This window comes from Mustelus asterias, chromosome 2 (assembly GCF_964213995.1).
Source record: "Mustelus asterias chromosome 2, sMusAst1.hap1.1, whole genome shotgun sequence".
NCBI lineage: Eukaryota > Metazoa > Chordata > Chondrichthyes > Carcharhiniformes > Triakidae > Mustelus > Mustelus asterias.
The window spans coordinates 69,626,609-69,642,417 of NC_135802.1; the positions used below are offsets into that span (position 1 = coordinate 69,626,609).

The 15,809-nt window shown below is 43.1% G+C and overlaps 1 protein-coding gene across 7 annotated transcripts in view; it reads left to right on the plus strand.

Moving 5' to 3' along the window:
- The window catches only part of cobl (cordon-bleu WH2 repeat protein), a 345,820-nt gene that overhangs the window by 227,653 nt on the left and 102,358 nt on the right, over nucleotides 1-15,809 (plus strand). For all 7 annotated transcript variants that reach the window (XM_078236757.1, XM_078236727.1, XM_078236736.1 and 4 more), the window contains exon 6: nucleotides 10,489-10,677. In XM_078236757.1, coding sequence (XP_078092883.1) covers nucleotides 10,489-10,677 — 189 coding nt within the window. The remainder of the gene's footprint in view (nucleotides 1-10,488; nucleotides 10,678-15,809) is intronic.

Genomic DNA, 15,809 nt, shown 5'->3' on the forward strand with positions numbered 1-15,809 from the left:
GGACTTTGAAGGCCCATTATTGAACTGCACCAATCTTGCCTTCAGGTGAGTTGACACACACGCTATCCTTTCTCGCTGTCCTGGCTGCAGCCCATTCATGCCTAAGGCCTTGCCATGAGCATATCCATACCCATAATAACCTTGAAAGTATGCCTAATGCTAATATAGAATCATAGAATAGAATCCCTACAGTGCAAAAGAAGGCCATTCGGCCCATCAAATCTGCACCAACAACAATCCCACCCAGGTTCTATCCCTGTAACCCCACATATTTACCCTGCCAACCCCTTGACACTTAGGGTCAATTTAGCACGGCCAATCAACCTAGCCCGTGCATCTTTGGAGCTGGTGGCTATGGGTGCTAAATCAAGTGGTGGTGCTTCATTCTCAGAGGTCTGATCTTTCTCTAGGTCACTGGTTGGCCAGGGTTTGTGAATTCGTAAATGCATTAGGGGAGAGTTGAGGAGAGGGAACATGGTGGGGGGGGGGCAGTGAAGTGGGGGGGTGGGAGGTGATGTTGAGTGAAAGATAGGAGGTGCATTGTTACATTATTGTAGCTTGCACGTCATTTTGGGATGAAGTGCAGTGGGATTTGAGAAGGTGCATAGTGTAGGAACATAATATACAGCTGTCTATGCCCTCAGTTATGACCACTGATTATTGCTAGCCATGCTGATCATCCACTGGTTCACTGGAAGCTTCTGTCTATTATACACCATCTTGTCCTGCAAAAGAGGGGGAAGAGTGTCAGTGACTTGCAATGTGTTTAGTTGATGTGCCTGCCGTTGTTGAATATCTAGCAGTATGTGGAAGGCATTAAATGTTAGTATGCAGCCTTCATCAGTGCTCAGTTATGTAAGGGTGAGGTGACGCATATGAATGTGAGGTTTGAATTCTGTAGATTGGTGGTGGTCAAAGGGCTCTGGTGATTGGACCAATGTATGAGGCTATTGATGTAGTTGGCAGGACCTGGTAGGTAAAGGTGCATTCATTGACCATGATCCCTCAAGTGAGGTCATTAAACTGTTATCCCTTCCTGATACTTGTGACTCTGCCTAGCAACTGTGGAATGACCGAGCCAGGAGCACAGCAAAGGCCAAGGTCCAGAGCTCTGGCATCCCTCCAAATGCCGATTCCATGGGATGTTCCTGCCTACTCCACCTGCTGTGCATCTTCAGCTGTGAGGTGCTCACTAGTGAATGACCCAGAAGCCTGCCTACTTATTGGACACACCGAGGTATGATTTCTGCACTGGTGTGGGTGCGGGTGACAGCCGTGACGCTTCCAACGGTGGGGTTGGAGAAGTCCCTCTTTGAGCTGCTGGAGTCTGGTAGATCCAGGGGGCATGAGAATGGTTGGCCTGTTCTGCTGGTCAGCGTGCAAGAGAAGGGACATGGCATTAGTGCATTACAGGGGACACAGAGGGAACATTGATTACTGACTTGAGGAATTACAGCATATGTGTTGAGGATTTTCACATCTCTCTGCTGTCCCCACTTCACTAGCAGTGCAGGCATCGTCCTCATCCTCCCTAACTAGCTCAAGGGCTCACTCCTTAAAGCGTGTGAGGTTTTGGAGCTCTGGCATGACTCCAGATGGCTGCGCCCGTTCATGCTTGTTGTGGTTGAGTTTATCTTGTAATGACACAGGTAGGTCATATACTATGACCACAACAAACACCTCCTATTACTTGCTGTAGTGCTATGACTTTTCCAGCCCTGCTCTTCTAAGGAATGAAGCTAGGCAGGTGGAAAGGATATCAGTAGGAAAGCATTTTGGTGGTAGCAATCAGATTTCAATTAGATTTAGTGTTGTTATGGAAATGGCCAAAGGTTATCGAAGAGTAAATTTTTTAATTTGAGGAAAGGCCAACTTTACAAAGCTGGGCTTTGCTTGATGATAAACCAGTGTCAGAGCAATGGGAGGTATTCAAGGATGAGATAGCAAGGGTTCAGAATAAATATGCTACCACAAAGAAAAAGATGTAACACCCAAATCTGAACACTCCAACCGCATCCCACCCCCCCCCCCCCATCCCAAAATGGGAAAGAGTACACAGAGCAGGACAAGGCAAGAAAAATAAGCTTATATCAGGTGCTGAAAGCTTAACTATAGAAAGCTGAAGGAGTATAAACATAGCTGTGGTGAAATTAAAAAAGAAATTAAGAAAGCAAAGATAGGGCATGGAAAAAGAATTGGCAAATAAAATCAAGGAAATCCCGAAATGTTTAATAAATATATAAAGAGTAAGAAGATAATTATGGAAAAATAGGGCTGATTCAAGACAAACAGATTAGTTATCTGTGGAAGTGGAAGACATGAACATAATTCTTAATGAATGTCTTCACAAGTAGGGGAATAATGTTGACATTGTAGTTAAGGAGGGGGAGTATAAAATATTTGATTTTTTAAAAATGTGTTACTGGGATGTAAATATTGCCCAGAATTTTACCGCCCTGCCCGTCACGGGAATCGGAGTGGGCAAGGGGCAGAGCATGGGAAGGTCCGTTGACCTGGAGCGTGATTTCACAATTTCGAGACCAGTGAGGACGTAAAATCCTGCCTATTGTTTGCAAGGCCAGCATTTGTTGCCAATCTCTCCATCCCAACAGTAACAGAAAATGCAGAGCTTATGGAAAGGGAGGAACTTAGAACAATCAGCATTTATTGCCCATTCCTAATTGCACTTGAGAAGGTAGTGGTGAGGCTGCCTCCTTGAACGCTGCAGTCCATGTAGTGTAGATACACCCACAGTTAGGGGAAGATTTCCAGGATTTTGACCCAGCAACAGTGAAGGAACAACAATATATTTCCAAGTCAGGATGGTGAGTGACTTGGAAGGGAACTTGCAGGTGGTAGTGGTAGTGTTCTCATATATCTGCTGCCCTGGTCCTTTTAGATGGTAGTGGTTGTGGATTTGGAAGATGCTGTCTGAGGAGTCTTCATTAGTTCCTGCAGTGCAACTTGTAAATGGTAAACACTTCTGCTACTGTGTGTTGGTGGCAGAAGGAGAGGATGTTTGTGGCTGGGGTACCAATCGGGCAGACTGCTTTGTTCTGGATGGTGTTAAACTTATTGTGGGTTATTGGAGCTGTGCTCAGCCAGGCAAGGCCATCACACTTGTGGCCAAATGGTGCGCGGACCACCCACCACGTTCCCCACCACCAGTAAGACACCAGCGGAAGCAGATAGGCAACAAACACAGCACTGACTGCCATCCTACCTAATATTACATCCCTTCCCAACCACCTACGATCTCATTCCTATAGCGAGTGGGCAGGGGACGTAAAATTCCAATAACTATGTTCTAGAACTGACAAAGTGTTAGGTCATCCTATTTTTAGTAATGAATAACAGATAAAATGAATAAATAACCTGATAGTAAGGAGCATTTAGCAAACTGAACATAACATGATAGAGTTTAACATTAACTTTGAGAAGTAGGAAGATGACATACAAACCAAGGTTTTATGCTTCAGTAAGGCCCACTTTGAAGAAACAAATTATAATTTGAATGTGTTGAACTCGACTAAACTTGAGAAAGAAACAGAGTTAATATTTTGAGTCTAATATAAACTGCTCAGTTCCAAAGAAAAGTCATATTGGACTGAAAACATTAGGCGGAATTCTCCCAAGTCTCCGCTGGCAGGTTTGATGTTGGACGTGGGGATAATGTGGCAGGAGGCCCAGAAATCAGGCTCACACTGGCATGAATTTACAACAGGATCTTCCACTGGTGCCCACCATGGCAGGTTAGAAATCCCAGCAGAGGACGGCGTGAACCTTATTTGCATCTTATTAATGGGATGCGGATGGAGGCCTGACCCCCACCATGCCAGATTTTCTGCAATGCCGGTGGGAAAACAAGCCAGCTTGAAACAGGTTTGGAATAATGTGGTGTGCAGATGTCGGGACTCATCTGAACAATGTCTGGTATTGCCTCCGAAGTTCAGGATGGAGGTTGCCTGCAACTCTGGACCCTGGAACACCAGAGAAGTGGATGGAGGGAGTGTCTGCAGGTGGTTCTTCCAGAGTTGATGTCCTGGAAGGGGTCCATCTTCCAGCCTCAGAATGTTCCTGGAGATCCATCTTTATTCTCAGGAGGTCAATCTTCTGGACTTAGAGTACTCCCGAAGATTCATCTCTCTTTTCAGGCAGTCCAACTTCTTTCTTCAATGGTGGGTCAGTGATGTTGGATGCGTTTTCAATATGGTGCCCAGATAAGACAGCAGACGATAGGCCATCCAAGCCTGTCCTGCCACTGAATATGGTGCTGAAAACAACGGTTGTATACTTGGTGAGTCTGGGCTGGAAGATTTGGTTTAGTTTCCCACCAGCCTCTGCAGCAGAAATTACTCCACATTCCCGAGTCCACCACAGCCCTAAGTCTCAAAATGGAAGAATTCTGCCCTTAGCTCTGTTTCTCTCTCCACAGATGCTGCCAGATCTGATCAGTTTTTCCAGTTCTTTTTGTTCTTACTTCAGATGTCCAGCATCTGCAGTGTTTTTGCTTTTGTTTTTGTGGAGTAAATGGTTAATAGTTAAACCTACAGAATATTAGGGGGAGGTATTTAATGAAGTCGACAATACAATTGCTCGGCCACTATTCACCCTTAAAAGAGGAAAAAATCCACCTTGACTGAAAATCCAGCTGAGGTAAAACACAATATGAAGCTGAAGGAAGCGACTCACAGCAAAACTGGGAAAAGTAGTATTCCAGTGAAGCAGGAGAAAGACAGGAAGCAACAAATGGACCCAAAAAATATTAAAAGTTTCAAAAATAAAACTGAAAAAACTTGCAAGTAATTATAAGGAATAATAAAAGCCTTTTGTAAATATATTAAGTGAACTGCTTAAGGAAGTGGCTGTCCATTGGAGGCAAACACAGATAATAAAAATACCAGTGGTAGGAGCTAAATTAGATCTATGCACACGAACCCCCCTGTCCATACAGAAATATTTAGAACTCTTCTATTTAGTCTATATGGCCTCCCCTTATCCCCACTGCCAAAATGCATTGACACACACATATCTTTATTAAATTCCATCTGCCACTTGCCTGCCTGCTCTGTTAACCTATCTATGTCCTGTTGTAGCCTAGCTGTGTCCTGTTGTAATTGTTCACCATCATTAGCCATCAAATTTTACTCTGTATTCCAGGTCATTTATATGTATATATCAAAAGAAAGCAGTGGTCAGTAGCACTGAACCTTGAGGAATAACACTGTCCACTGCCCTCCAGTCTGAATAAAACTATTTACCACTTTTAAAATCGGAGATGACACTGACCCATGAGCCTCTATTTTGATAACGAGTGTTTTATGTGTTACTTTGTTAAAATACTCCCTTAAAATCCATATGGACAACATCCATTGTCTTCCTCAACCTGATCTGTTATTTAATCAAAAAAAAATCAATTTATTTTGTCAAACCTGCACTGTGTATTACAAATCCATCCTAGCTCTCCTTAGTTAACTCAAATTAACTTTTTAAAGAAGTAGGCATAGAATTTGTGGAAACATTGGTCATACATTTCAAAATTGGATTTGGGAATTGTACTGTTCAATTGAAAGTTTGCCAATGTAACTCCATTATTTAAGGAGGATGGAAAAGAGAAACATGGGAGTGAATTTTAAAATTGGAATTGGGCACACTGCCCTGCTGCTTTTATGTAAAATCTTGTGTGATGTCGTCACATTGCCAACCTGAGACCATCATACTGCCTCTGATAATACGGAACCCATGTGTGACGAATGAAGTGTTTTCTTAAATCTTTTCTGATCGCTGTTGTGTGGTGCTCTCCCTTCATAGCCAGCAACTGGAGACAGGCTGCTGACTGTTATGCCTCTTTGCCTGGGTTGACTTTAGCGGGTGTCTTTTGAGGCCATGCGGGCCCTGGCGTGCCCTGCACAGTATTGCTGGAGCACTCTGAGGTATTTTTGCTAATGACAATGGGGTGGAGGAGAGGCTGTTCCCATCAGAAGTGCCACCCTGAGGTCTCTCCCTGGCTTTTTTGTGAGGAACCATGTCCTGGAAGTAAATCCAGATGCTTTGTCCTTCTCTCAATTTGGCTTTGGGCAGCAGAGTTCATGTACAAGGTGATGGAGTGCAGCTTAGAAGCCATACCCAGTATCTCATCTGTGAGCTCCTGGGGTTGGCTCTCCATGGCAATCACCAGCCTCTCAATAGAATAAGCCATGCATTCTGAAGAGAGGGTGATCACAACACTCACAGTTTGGATGGACTCCTCCACTATCCGTACCAGTGCGCGCAACTCATGAGAAGCTCTGTCACATTTCCATGTACCTCGCACTATATGTCCAGCATCTGCCACGTGATGGATGATTCCAGAGGCTTGTCATCAGCCAGGGCTCATCATCTAGGTCACTTCCATCACTCCTACAAGTGTCAGAGGCCTGCACTTTCACAGTCTCTGACAGTTGGTCCTGTAACTGTGATGTGCCCTTAAAAGTGTGTGGTTCTCTTACAGCCAAGTTGCACAAATCCACCAAGGTGCATGCATCTGTGCTAGTATGAGGTGCGGTGCAAAGATGTGACAGTGTACCCTCCGAGGCTTCCTCCTCCACCTCAGAGGTTACCGTTGGTCTGTCTTCACAGCGAGTGGGGATGTGACTGGAGCTGTTTAAAAGAGGTGGCTCTCTCGCTCTGAAAAGTTCTTTCCTGCTCTAGGACTGTTAACAAGTACAAGCACATAAGCCTGTGTTGTTTGCTAAATGATTTTGAAGAGGGATTTTAAGTCTGTAAGAGGAATATTACATGAATTGTAACTAATAGAGATAGTTAGCAGTTAAGAATTGTACCTTGTCACATTTAAATATTGTTAAAATGTTAAATGTTAAGCTGACTCATTTGTTATAGTTGAACTGTATTGTTAAATAAAGTTTGCTTTGCTAAAACCTTCCGAGTCTGTCAGTAGAATCTCACCTGGAGTGAAATATCTTATCCTCACACTAATGCCAGAAATAGCAAACTGTTGGGGTCTAGTCTGGCTTCATAATATAGGTCGCTGAGCCTCTCATGACACTGCAACCAGGTCCAACGGATGGCCTCATGGTTTCTGATCTCTATTGAAGTTTCATCTTTGGTCTGGTGGGGAGGTCTCCCCTTCCCATCAGCTGGAATGAGGATCCATCCGCTGATCATTCACAGCCTGAAGGAGGGCATCGGTGAACCATGGAATTGTCCTTGGAATGGGCCACTCCAACTTCCCATCCTCCTTTTACCCTGGCATACGTAAAACTAGAAATTAAGCTTCCACCCTGGTGGAGAGACAAACATGGTTCAAGGGCAGAATATGAGTCTTTTTCTGAACACTTCTTATTCAGAAAGGAAATGGGACAAGTGTGCTCAGATGTTCTTTCCTCCCTGGTAAGGGTACTGAATGAGACTCTGCAGACACAGTAGTTATCAAAATGGAAAAACATGCTCTGATCTGCTGCTGCTTCAATATTTTAATGTGTTCAGCCTTCTGAACAATCTTCTGTCATTGAAATTCTTCTTGTGCAAGGAGATTTCTCGCGCAGCTGCTAGGCCGTGCCAGGGGGCCTTTAAATTGATGACTGTGATAGAAATTCTGATTCTCAGCCTGACCCCTCTCTTGGCGAATGTCCCTCGCTTGAGTCCTGATTTGGTGTACTGCCCACCCTTCCCTCACCTAGTTCGCTGGCTTCCTGCCTGATGGGTGCTAACAGGCCACAACATGCAGTATTTGGGGCAGGAGTTGGCGGACATTTCTCGGTTGGCCTCCCACATCCCGCCCAGAAGTATAAAATACACGCCGAGGTAATGACAGTCCTGACAGTTGTGGGGAAGCCACTAGAATTAGGGATGCAGTGAGAACTTGAACAGACAGGAATTGACCATAGAGGGGCAGCATGGTCTTAATAAGACTAAGTCATGTAAACTGACTAATCTAGTAAATCTTTAGAGGAGATCACTGCTCATGTAGATAAGAGACTAAGTGAGTGGGCTGAACTGTGGTGAATAGAATTCAAAATGGGCAAGACCCAGAGAAATAAATCAGAGAATTACCTAAACAGGAAGAAATTCAGAACTTTAGAGGAACAAAGAGATTTGGGAATCCATTTACACAAATCATTGAAATGTAATGGACAGGTACAAAAATCCATCAGCAAGGCATTTGGAATGTTAACCTTAGTTCAAGGAAGCTGGAATACAATGGAGAGGAAGTTATGCTTCAATCATATAAAATTATTTTCAGATTGTATAAGCAGTAAGGGCAAACCACACCCCAGGAAGGATATTTTAACCTTGGAGTCAGTGTTCCTTTTTTTCTGTGCATGGCCACACAGCAACCTGGGAAGCATAGCACAAGTCATTCACAAGTTATCCCCTTTAAGATTATGCACTTACGTAGCCACAGAAAAATTTTAAAGGCATTGCACGTGGAAATAAAGAGGCCATGCACAACAAAATAAAAATTAGAGGGAACTTCGCTTGGCGGAGTGCAGGTTCACCAGGACTTGGAGGGTTAAATTATCATTTGCTAATTAGAAATTTGGTATGGTAAATAGGCAGGAAAAAAATCCTCTGGTGGAAGAATGAACAAGGGGACATAATGGTAAAATTACAGCAAGGTAATTCAGGAGTGAAATCTGGACAAGGGTAGTTGCATCTGAAAGATTGATTTTTGTTAGATAAGGATATCAACTGATATGGGGAAATGGGGATTAAATGGAGCTGAGGTGCAGCCTGGACTTAATTGGTGGAACATGCTTGAGATGAAAAGGTCCATTCCTGTTTCTTTCGTGCCAAACGGCTTAATGGTTTAACCACCCTTTTGTCTTGTGCATAAAAGGAATGTGTTTATACACTTTGTGCAAACAATGATTAAATGCAGATCTTCCAAATGATTTTTATGCAGAAATGTTCAAAAATCCCAATAATTCACAGATATTTTCACATAATACCTTCCACAATTGGTTATCTGTCATACATATTTGAATAAGCCTGTAATCATATGTGAAGTGATGCATGCCAAATATTCTTTCAGAAATTAGTCTCCTAAAGATTTACAGGATCAGGGAGTCTAAAACTAGAGGGCATAGGTTTAAGGTGAGAGGAAAGAGATACAAAAGTGTCCAGAGGGGCAATTTTTTCACACAGAGGGTGGTGAGTGTCTGGAACAAGCTGCCAGAGGTCGTAGTAGAGGTGGGTACAATTTTATCTTTTAAAAAGCATTTAGATAGTTACATGGGTACGATGGGTATAGAGGGATATGGGCCAAATGCGGGCAATTGGGATTAGTTTAGGGGTTTAAAAAAAATATAAGGGCAGCATCGACAAGTTGGGCCAAAGGGCCTGTTTCCATGCTGTAAACCTCTATGACTCTATCAGTGCAATCTTCCCCATCCTTCATTGTACAAATTAGATGCTTCTTCATAGACCTGTTATTGGAGGTTACTATTAATCCAAAGCTGAACAAATAAACCAAGCCAAAAAAGAGCTGCAAGAGTAGGTAAAAGCTACATACCCTGTGACAAGTGGCTTCTCACCATGCACAAGACTCAAGTCAAGAGTGTGATAAAATTCTCACAATTTCCCTGGATGGATGGCAGGCATGTCAAGAAGGTCAACACCATCTACCTTGCTTAATTGGTGGCTCTGTCACAAGGCTCTGCTCCTCCATTGCATAGCTGCAGTGAGAATGATCTGCAGAATGCCCTGCAACTACTCACCAAGATCATTTGGCAGTATCCCGCACCCCTCTGCTCCACCTATCAGAAGGGTGAGCAGTATTTTTATGGGAACACTACCAACTCCAAGAACTTCTGCGAGAATCTCACTGCTTTTATTTTGATATATGTTGCAGTTATACATGGGATGGTATAACAAGTACAGTTACATGAAGTTTCATCCGAGAGCTTATTTGTATTGAAGCTAAAATAATGTAATTTTCTGTTATTTGTTGAGTTCATAGGATAGAATCATAGAACCCCTGCAGTGCAGAAGGAGGCTATTCAGCCTTCGAGTCTGCACCAACCACAATCTCATCCAGGCCTATTCCCATAACCCCACATATTTATCCTGCTATTCCCCTGACATTAAGGGGCAATTTAGCATGGCCAATCAACCTAACCTGCACATCTTTGCGGTGTGAGAGGAAACCCACGCAGACACAGGAGAACGTGCAAACTCCACACAGACAGTGAACAAAGGCCAGAATTGAACCTGGATCCCTGGCACTGTGAGGCAGCAGTGCTAACTACTGCATCACCATGCTGAGTTGATAATCATTTTAACCCAAAATGGCCATCCAGTACTGCAGATAGTTGATGCAACCTTTACATCGCTAAGTCATTTTTAAAACTTATGTATATGCATTATTTTTGGGGTTGCTCTTTTAATTTGTCCCTGAGTTTAATTTAGTTAACTAGTTTAACTAAAAGAGTATGTACATTATTTTTGTCATCACTGGTTAATCAATTCTTTCTCTACTAACTGCAGGACTATTCAACAGCTCCATCCACACCAACTGTTACTGCGCGATCATCCAGTTGGAATCCATCACTTTCTGCCAGCAACATATTGAGAATATCTCAAATGACAGACGTAAAAAAACGCAGAGCACCCCTTCCACCATCAGTTCCTCCAGAACACAGCAGCATTAAGCTTGTGGATCAGAGTGCACAAGAGGTAATGATACATTTTGACTGCATAGAATGAAAACTTCATGTCATTGAACAAGTAATTTTATGCATTCCCCATTCATGACCAGATTAATTATACTGAAGTGAGGAATGACAAGTTTGCTTCGAATCCATTTTCTTTTAATTACGAGTTGCTGGGAATCTTGGAGTTATGCTTTCGATTCCCTTCTCTGTGCTTTTCCAGTGTATAGTTCAGACAAGTGGAAAAACATCTGAAATAGAGGAAAGTGAGAAAAACTAAAAATAATTGGAGGCAAGAGGGAATGAATGATACATGTGTGAATCTGGAACAGAAGCCTGAGCTGAAATGGAGATAAAAGGAGTAGATAGACTCAAATGGATAGTTTGGAGAAAGGAGAGAAATCGATTGAAAAATCAATCAGTAAAATAAATGATGCCAAGGAGGAAAACATCGGTCTTTTAAATAAATGATTAATGCGTATTTATGTGCTGTGAACATCACAACATTGATTTAGATAAACATATTCCATGATTTGATGTGAGTTCCAAGCTGCTTCAGAAAGATTTACCTAGTGAGTTTTTGAGAAAGATCCCGTCTGAGAATGACTGGCCTTTAATGAGTTAGCTGAACTAATTCAGGGCAAGGATAGAGGTGGTACGATTAGTCTCAGTGTTAGTGAAAGTAACATCGGCTATGGTACTCACTCCAGATCAAAAAAACTTGTAACATTTGCTTGTAATGCTTGTAAATATTGGTGGGAACATTATCTCTGTAATGATACTTCTTGAGGTTAAATAGACTGCTGTTGTTCACTGTCAAAGTTCATACATGAATAATGGCCAGTTGTGCAAGTGACTAGCAACCACGGAACCATATCCCAGCAACAAGTCATTACTGTCAGGGAAAGAGAGAAGGGAAAATAGAAAAATTAGAAGAGACAAAAATCATATGTTTAGATCCATGAAGCCACAGTTTATGAAAAATGGAGGACTTTGTAATATGTAACCAGTCTGGCAGATAATTATATATGGAGTATTTTCTAATATTTGGCATAGGTTTATTGGAAATTTTGAGGTCAACAATAAAAACGTCAAGCCATTGTTTAAGCCATCATTTTTATGGGAAGTACAAAGTATTTTTAAGGAAGAACGTCAATAGAAAAGATTTCCTTCCCAGATCCTTAATTTTTCATAGTAACTCTATTTATAGTTGCAGTACTGGCATGGGTAGCAACTGAAAAGTAAAATCCGCAGTTCTATACAAGGCTCGTTCCAGAAGAATAGAGAAATGCAGAAGTTACACCCTGGTTCAAAACAGCTATAATGATAAGCCCAGTATCAACAGGCCGATCTGTTTAACCAGAGTGGAGGGAAAGCTTTTAGAATGATAATGTGGGACAAAATTAACAGTCACTTGAACAAATGTGGATTAATTAAGGAAAATTGGCATAGAGTTGTTAAGGGTAAATTGTGTTTAACTAATTGAGAGCTTTGAAGAGGTAACAGAGGGTTGATGAAACATCATGGCCGGAATTCTACCAACTCGCCTGCCATGTAATTGGCCCGGGCGAGGATCCAACAACAGAAATCTCCGTTGACCTCGGGCGGGAAATTACAGTCTCGTCCGAGTGAGGCCGTAAAATCCCGCCTCATTTGTTTGACGTAGTTTAAATGGACTTGCATTTGGTGTTTGATAAAGTGCCACAGAATAGTCTTGTCAGCAAAGTTAAAACCCGTGGAATAGATCAGATGGTGGAAACATGGGGGTGGGGGAGGGGGGCGATTCTCCCATCGCGACCCACAAATTTTCTGGCGGGTTGGGTCGGGAGATGCGCGTATTGGCCATTTCGCGGGATTCGCACATGTGTTCCCAACGCATGCGTGTCTCCCAAAGCCAGAAAACAGGCGCAGTCGGGACTGCGCTGGAAACCAGTGGGAAGAGAGGTAAGTGGGGGGATCGCCACTGCTGGTGGGGGGAGGGGAGCCTGGAGATTGGGACACTCTGGGACAGGGCGGGGTGGTAGCGGTCGGGGCTGGCCTGGGAATTGTTGTGGGGGCCGCGATCAGGCGATGGTGGTGTCAGGAGGAACAGCACTGTGAGGGTCCTGGGCTGGCCAGGTTGGGCCTTGCATTGCACAGAGTGGGGAGATTTGGGTCTGACGTTGCACTGAAAAAACAGTCGTGATCTAGACCAGTTATCTCGCCAGTTCAGCACTTTTGGGAGAATCACCCTCATGGATTCAAAGTTGGTTGAGTGATGGAAAACAGAAGCCAGGACTTTTGGACTGGTAGGATTTCCCTGAAAATTGAGGCTGGATGGGAAACGATCCTGAAGTGGTCAATAGTTTGACATCTTAGGGCCCCTCCTGTCTCAGTGTAAAATTGAGGAGAGGTCAGAGTAGGCAGGAGTCCAGTGGGAAAGCTCGCTGAAAAGTTCTATGGCCATCCCTCGCCTACAAACCTGCTGGTGGGGGAATGTAAAATTGTGCCCAAAAAGTAGTGGTGAACAGATGTTTTTTCCCCCAAGGATCAGTTTTAGAGCCACTGCTTTTCTTGATCTACATGAATGACCTAGACCTAAGGTGCATCACACAATTTCAAAATTTGCACATCATGTTAACAGCGAAGAAGATAGTGATAGACTGAGGTAGGCTGGAGGAATAGCAGGACATGTGACAGATGAAATTTAAGAATTGTATATATGAAACAGTTGGTCGGGGAACAAAGGAAGGCGATAAAAAATAAAGGATACAGTTCTACGGGAGGCGGGGGGGGGGGGGGGCGGGATGGTGGTGCAAAAGCAGAGGGACCTAGGGTATATGTGCACCAATTGTTGACAGTGACAGTACAGGTTGAGAAGATGATTAATAAGGCATGCAGGATCCTGGGCTTATTAAATAGAGACACAGAATACAAAAGCTTGGAAGTTATCTTTATAAAACAGTGGAATATTGTATCCAGTTCTGGGCACCCCACTTTGAGAAAGATGTGAATATATTTGAGATTGTGCAGAAAAGAATTACAAGAATGGGTCTAGAGATGATTGACTTTAATTGGAGAAGCTGGGGCTGTTCTCCTTAAAGAGAGAGAAGGCTGAGCAGAGATTTGATAGAGGTGTTGAAAATCTTGAGGGGTCTGGACAGAATAGATAGAGAGAGAAACTGCCACCATTGGCGGAGAGATCAAGAACCAGAGAACATCAATTTAAGGTAAATGGGGGAAAATGACGAAAGGTGAGTGGTTAAGATCTGGAATGCACTGCCTGGAGGTGTGGTGGGGGCAGATTAAATAATGATTTTAAAAATAGAATTGGATAATTATCCAAAGAGAAAACATAATTGCAGGGCTACGGAGAAAAGGCTGGAATTAAGAGTAACTGAGCTGACATAGACAACAGGCCAACTAGCGTCTTTCTACACTGCAACAATTCTATGATTATACGATTCTGGGTTTAAGAAAAGTGTAACTTATGTCAGTAATGTACAAGTCAAGTTTATACTTTTGCACTGAACTTTACCCCTACTCTTTACCATTGAGGAAAGAAGATGGTCGAAAATCAATAAACACAAAATTAAAAACATGTTTTTGAACTCCAAGTCTATTTGGACTTCATTGCTAAACAGCATTTAAAAAAATGGACATAGACCTTTGTTATCATGGCCACGAAGGCCACAGGGGATCAGCAATAGATCTCCCCATGGACTTTGTGGAGTACGACTTCCTTATTGAGCAAGCAGCGACTTAGTCAATGAGAAGCAGTCAGCGGGAGTTTTTAAACTTGTTGCGCAGTCTGTACTGTTGTTATAGGTGCCGAGGTGTAGACTGTCAGGCTGTAAGCCGCAGACGTGGCCCTTCTCTGGTGCACAATAAAGGGTGTTGGTGACGAGAAACTGGTGTTTAGCTGAATTACCACATTGGCAGCGAGGAGAAAAATCTTTCTCTGCATCTCTCCCTCCGGACAACCACTTTTCACAAAACTTGAACCCTATGACTCCAGTGGGTAAGACTGGGTCCAGTATGTGTTCCTTCTTCCATGCTAACACCATTAAAGGAAACAAAAATCAAAAGGTGATATTACTGACGGCATGTGAGGCATTGATTTTCAGCGTGATAAAAAGTCTGACCTATCTGAATGCCCCTGACTGAAAAACATTTAATGAGCTATTAGACCTGGTGAAAAACCACCCTAACCTGAAGCCCTCTGTAATCCTACAAAGATATCACTTCAATGTGGCTAAGAAAACCCCTGGGGAACCTGTCACTGAATTCAGGCTAGGTTGTGGAAATGGGCTGAATATTGTTAATTTGGACCACTGCTTCATGAAATGTTGTGCGACAGATTGGTATGTTGCATAAATGACCTAATCACCCAAAAGAAGCTGTTGGCAGAACCCAATTTGACTATAAAAAAGGCATTGAAATAGCCTTAACACTTGAAAATGCAAAAAAAGTGGCTCAGGAATTACATCGAGCAGCAATGTCCTCCAACTAGGGGGTGGTGGAACCTCATGTAATCAGTTTTCAATGGAGAATGCTTGTGTAAATCAGGTGTTAAAGGGCCCCTTTCGATATAGGAACTCTAATGTCACCATCAGACAGTCAAGAAAAGGCAATGACAACCCCAAGAATATTAGAGAACATACTCCAGAAAGGTGCAGTTGACAGACAACGGATTACTGAAAGCACTGTCAAAGGTGACAGCCAAATTGAAGCTTCAGGAACAGGCAAAATGTGTGCTGCCTCGGAAGAAAGTTGAGGCCAATACCTGAGCTTACCATGTAGGTATCCCCTCTTCCAGAGACATCGACATTACTACTGAATTGTATCATCACAACAAAAGTTGCCCTGATAATGGTAGAATTACCAGCGTATGGCCATCCCTTGAAGACGGAGGTGACACAGGAGCTGCTTCCATTATCAGAGAACAGACATATAAGCACCTCTAATCGGGCATCCAACTCTTGAGGTTGGAAGGTATGAAGGCCAGACTAGCCACCTACACAGGGGAACCTTTACAAAAAAATGGCTCTAGTAACTTAGAAGCAGCTCACCTCATTTTTGTACAGACCAAGCCTTATGGGGCTCCAGTAGATCTAGCTGAACTGGTTGAAGATCTTCAGGTTAGGCATGGAGGGGAGTGTATGAAGTTATCAGTAG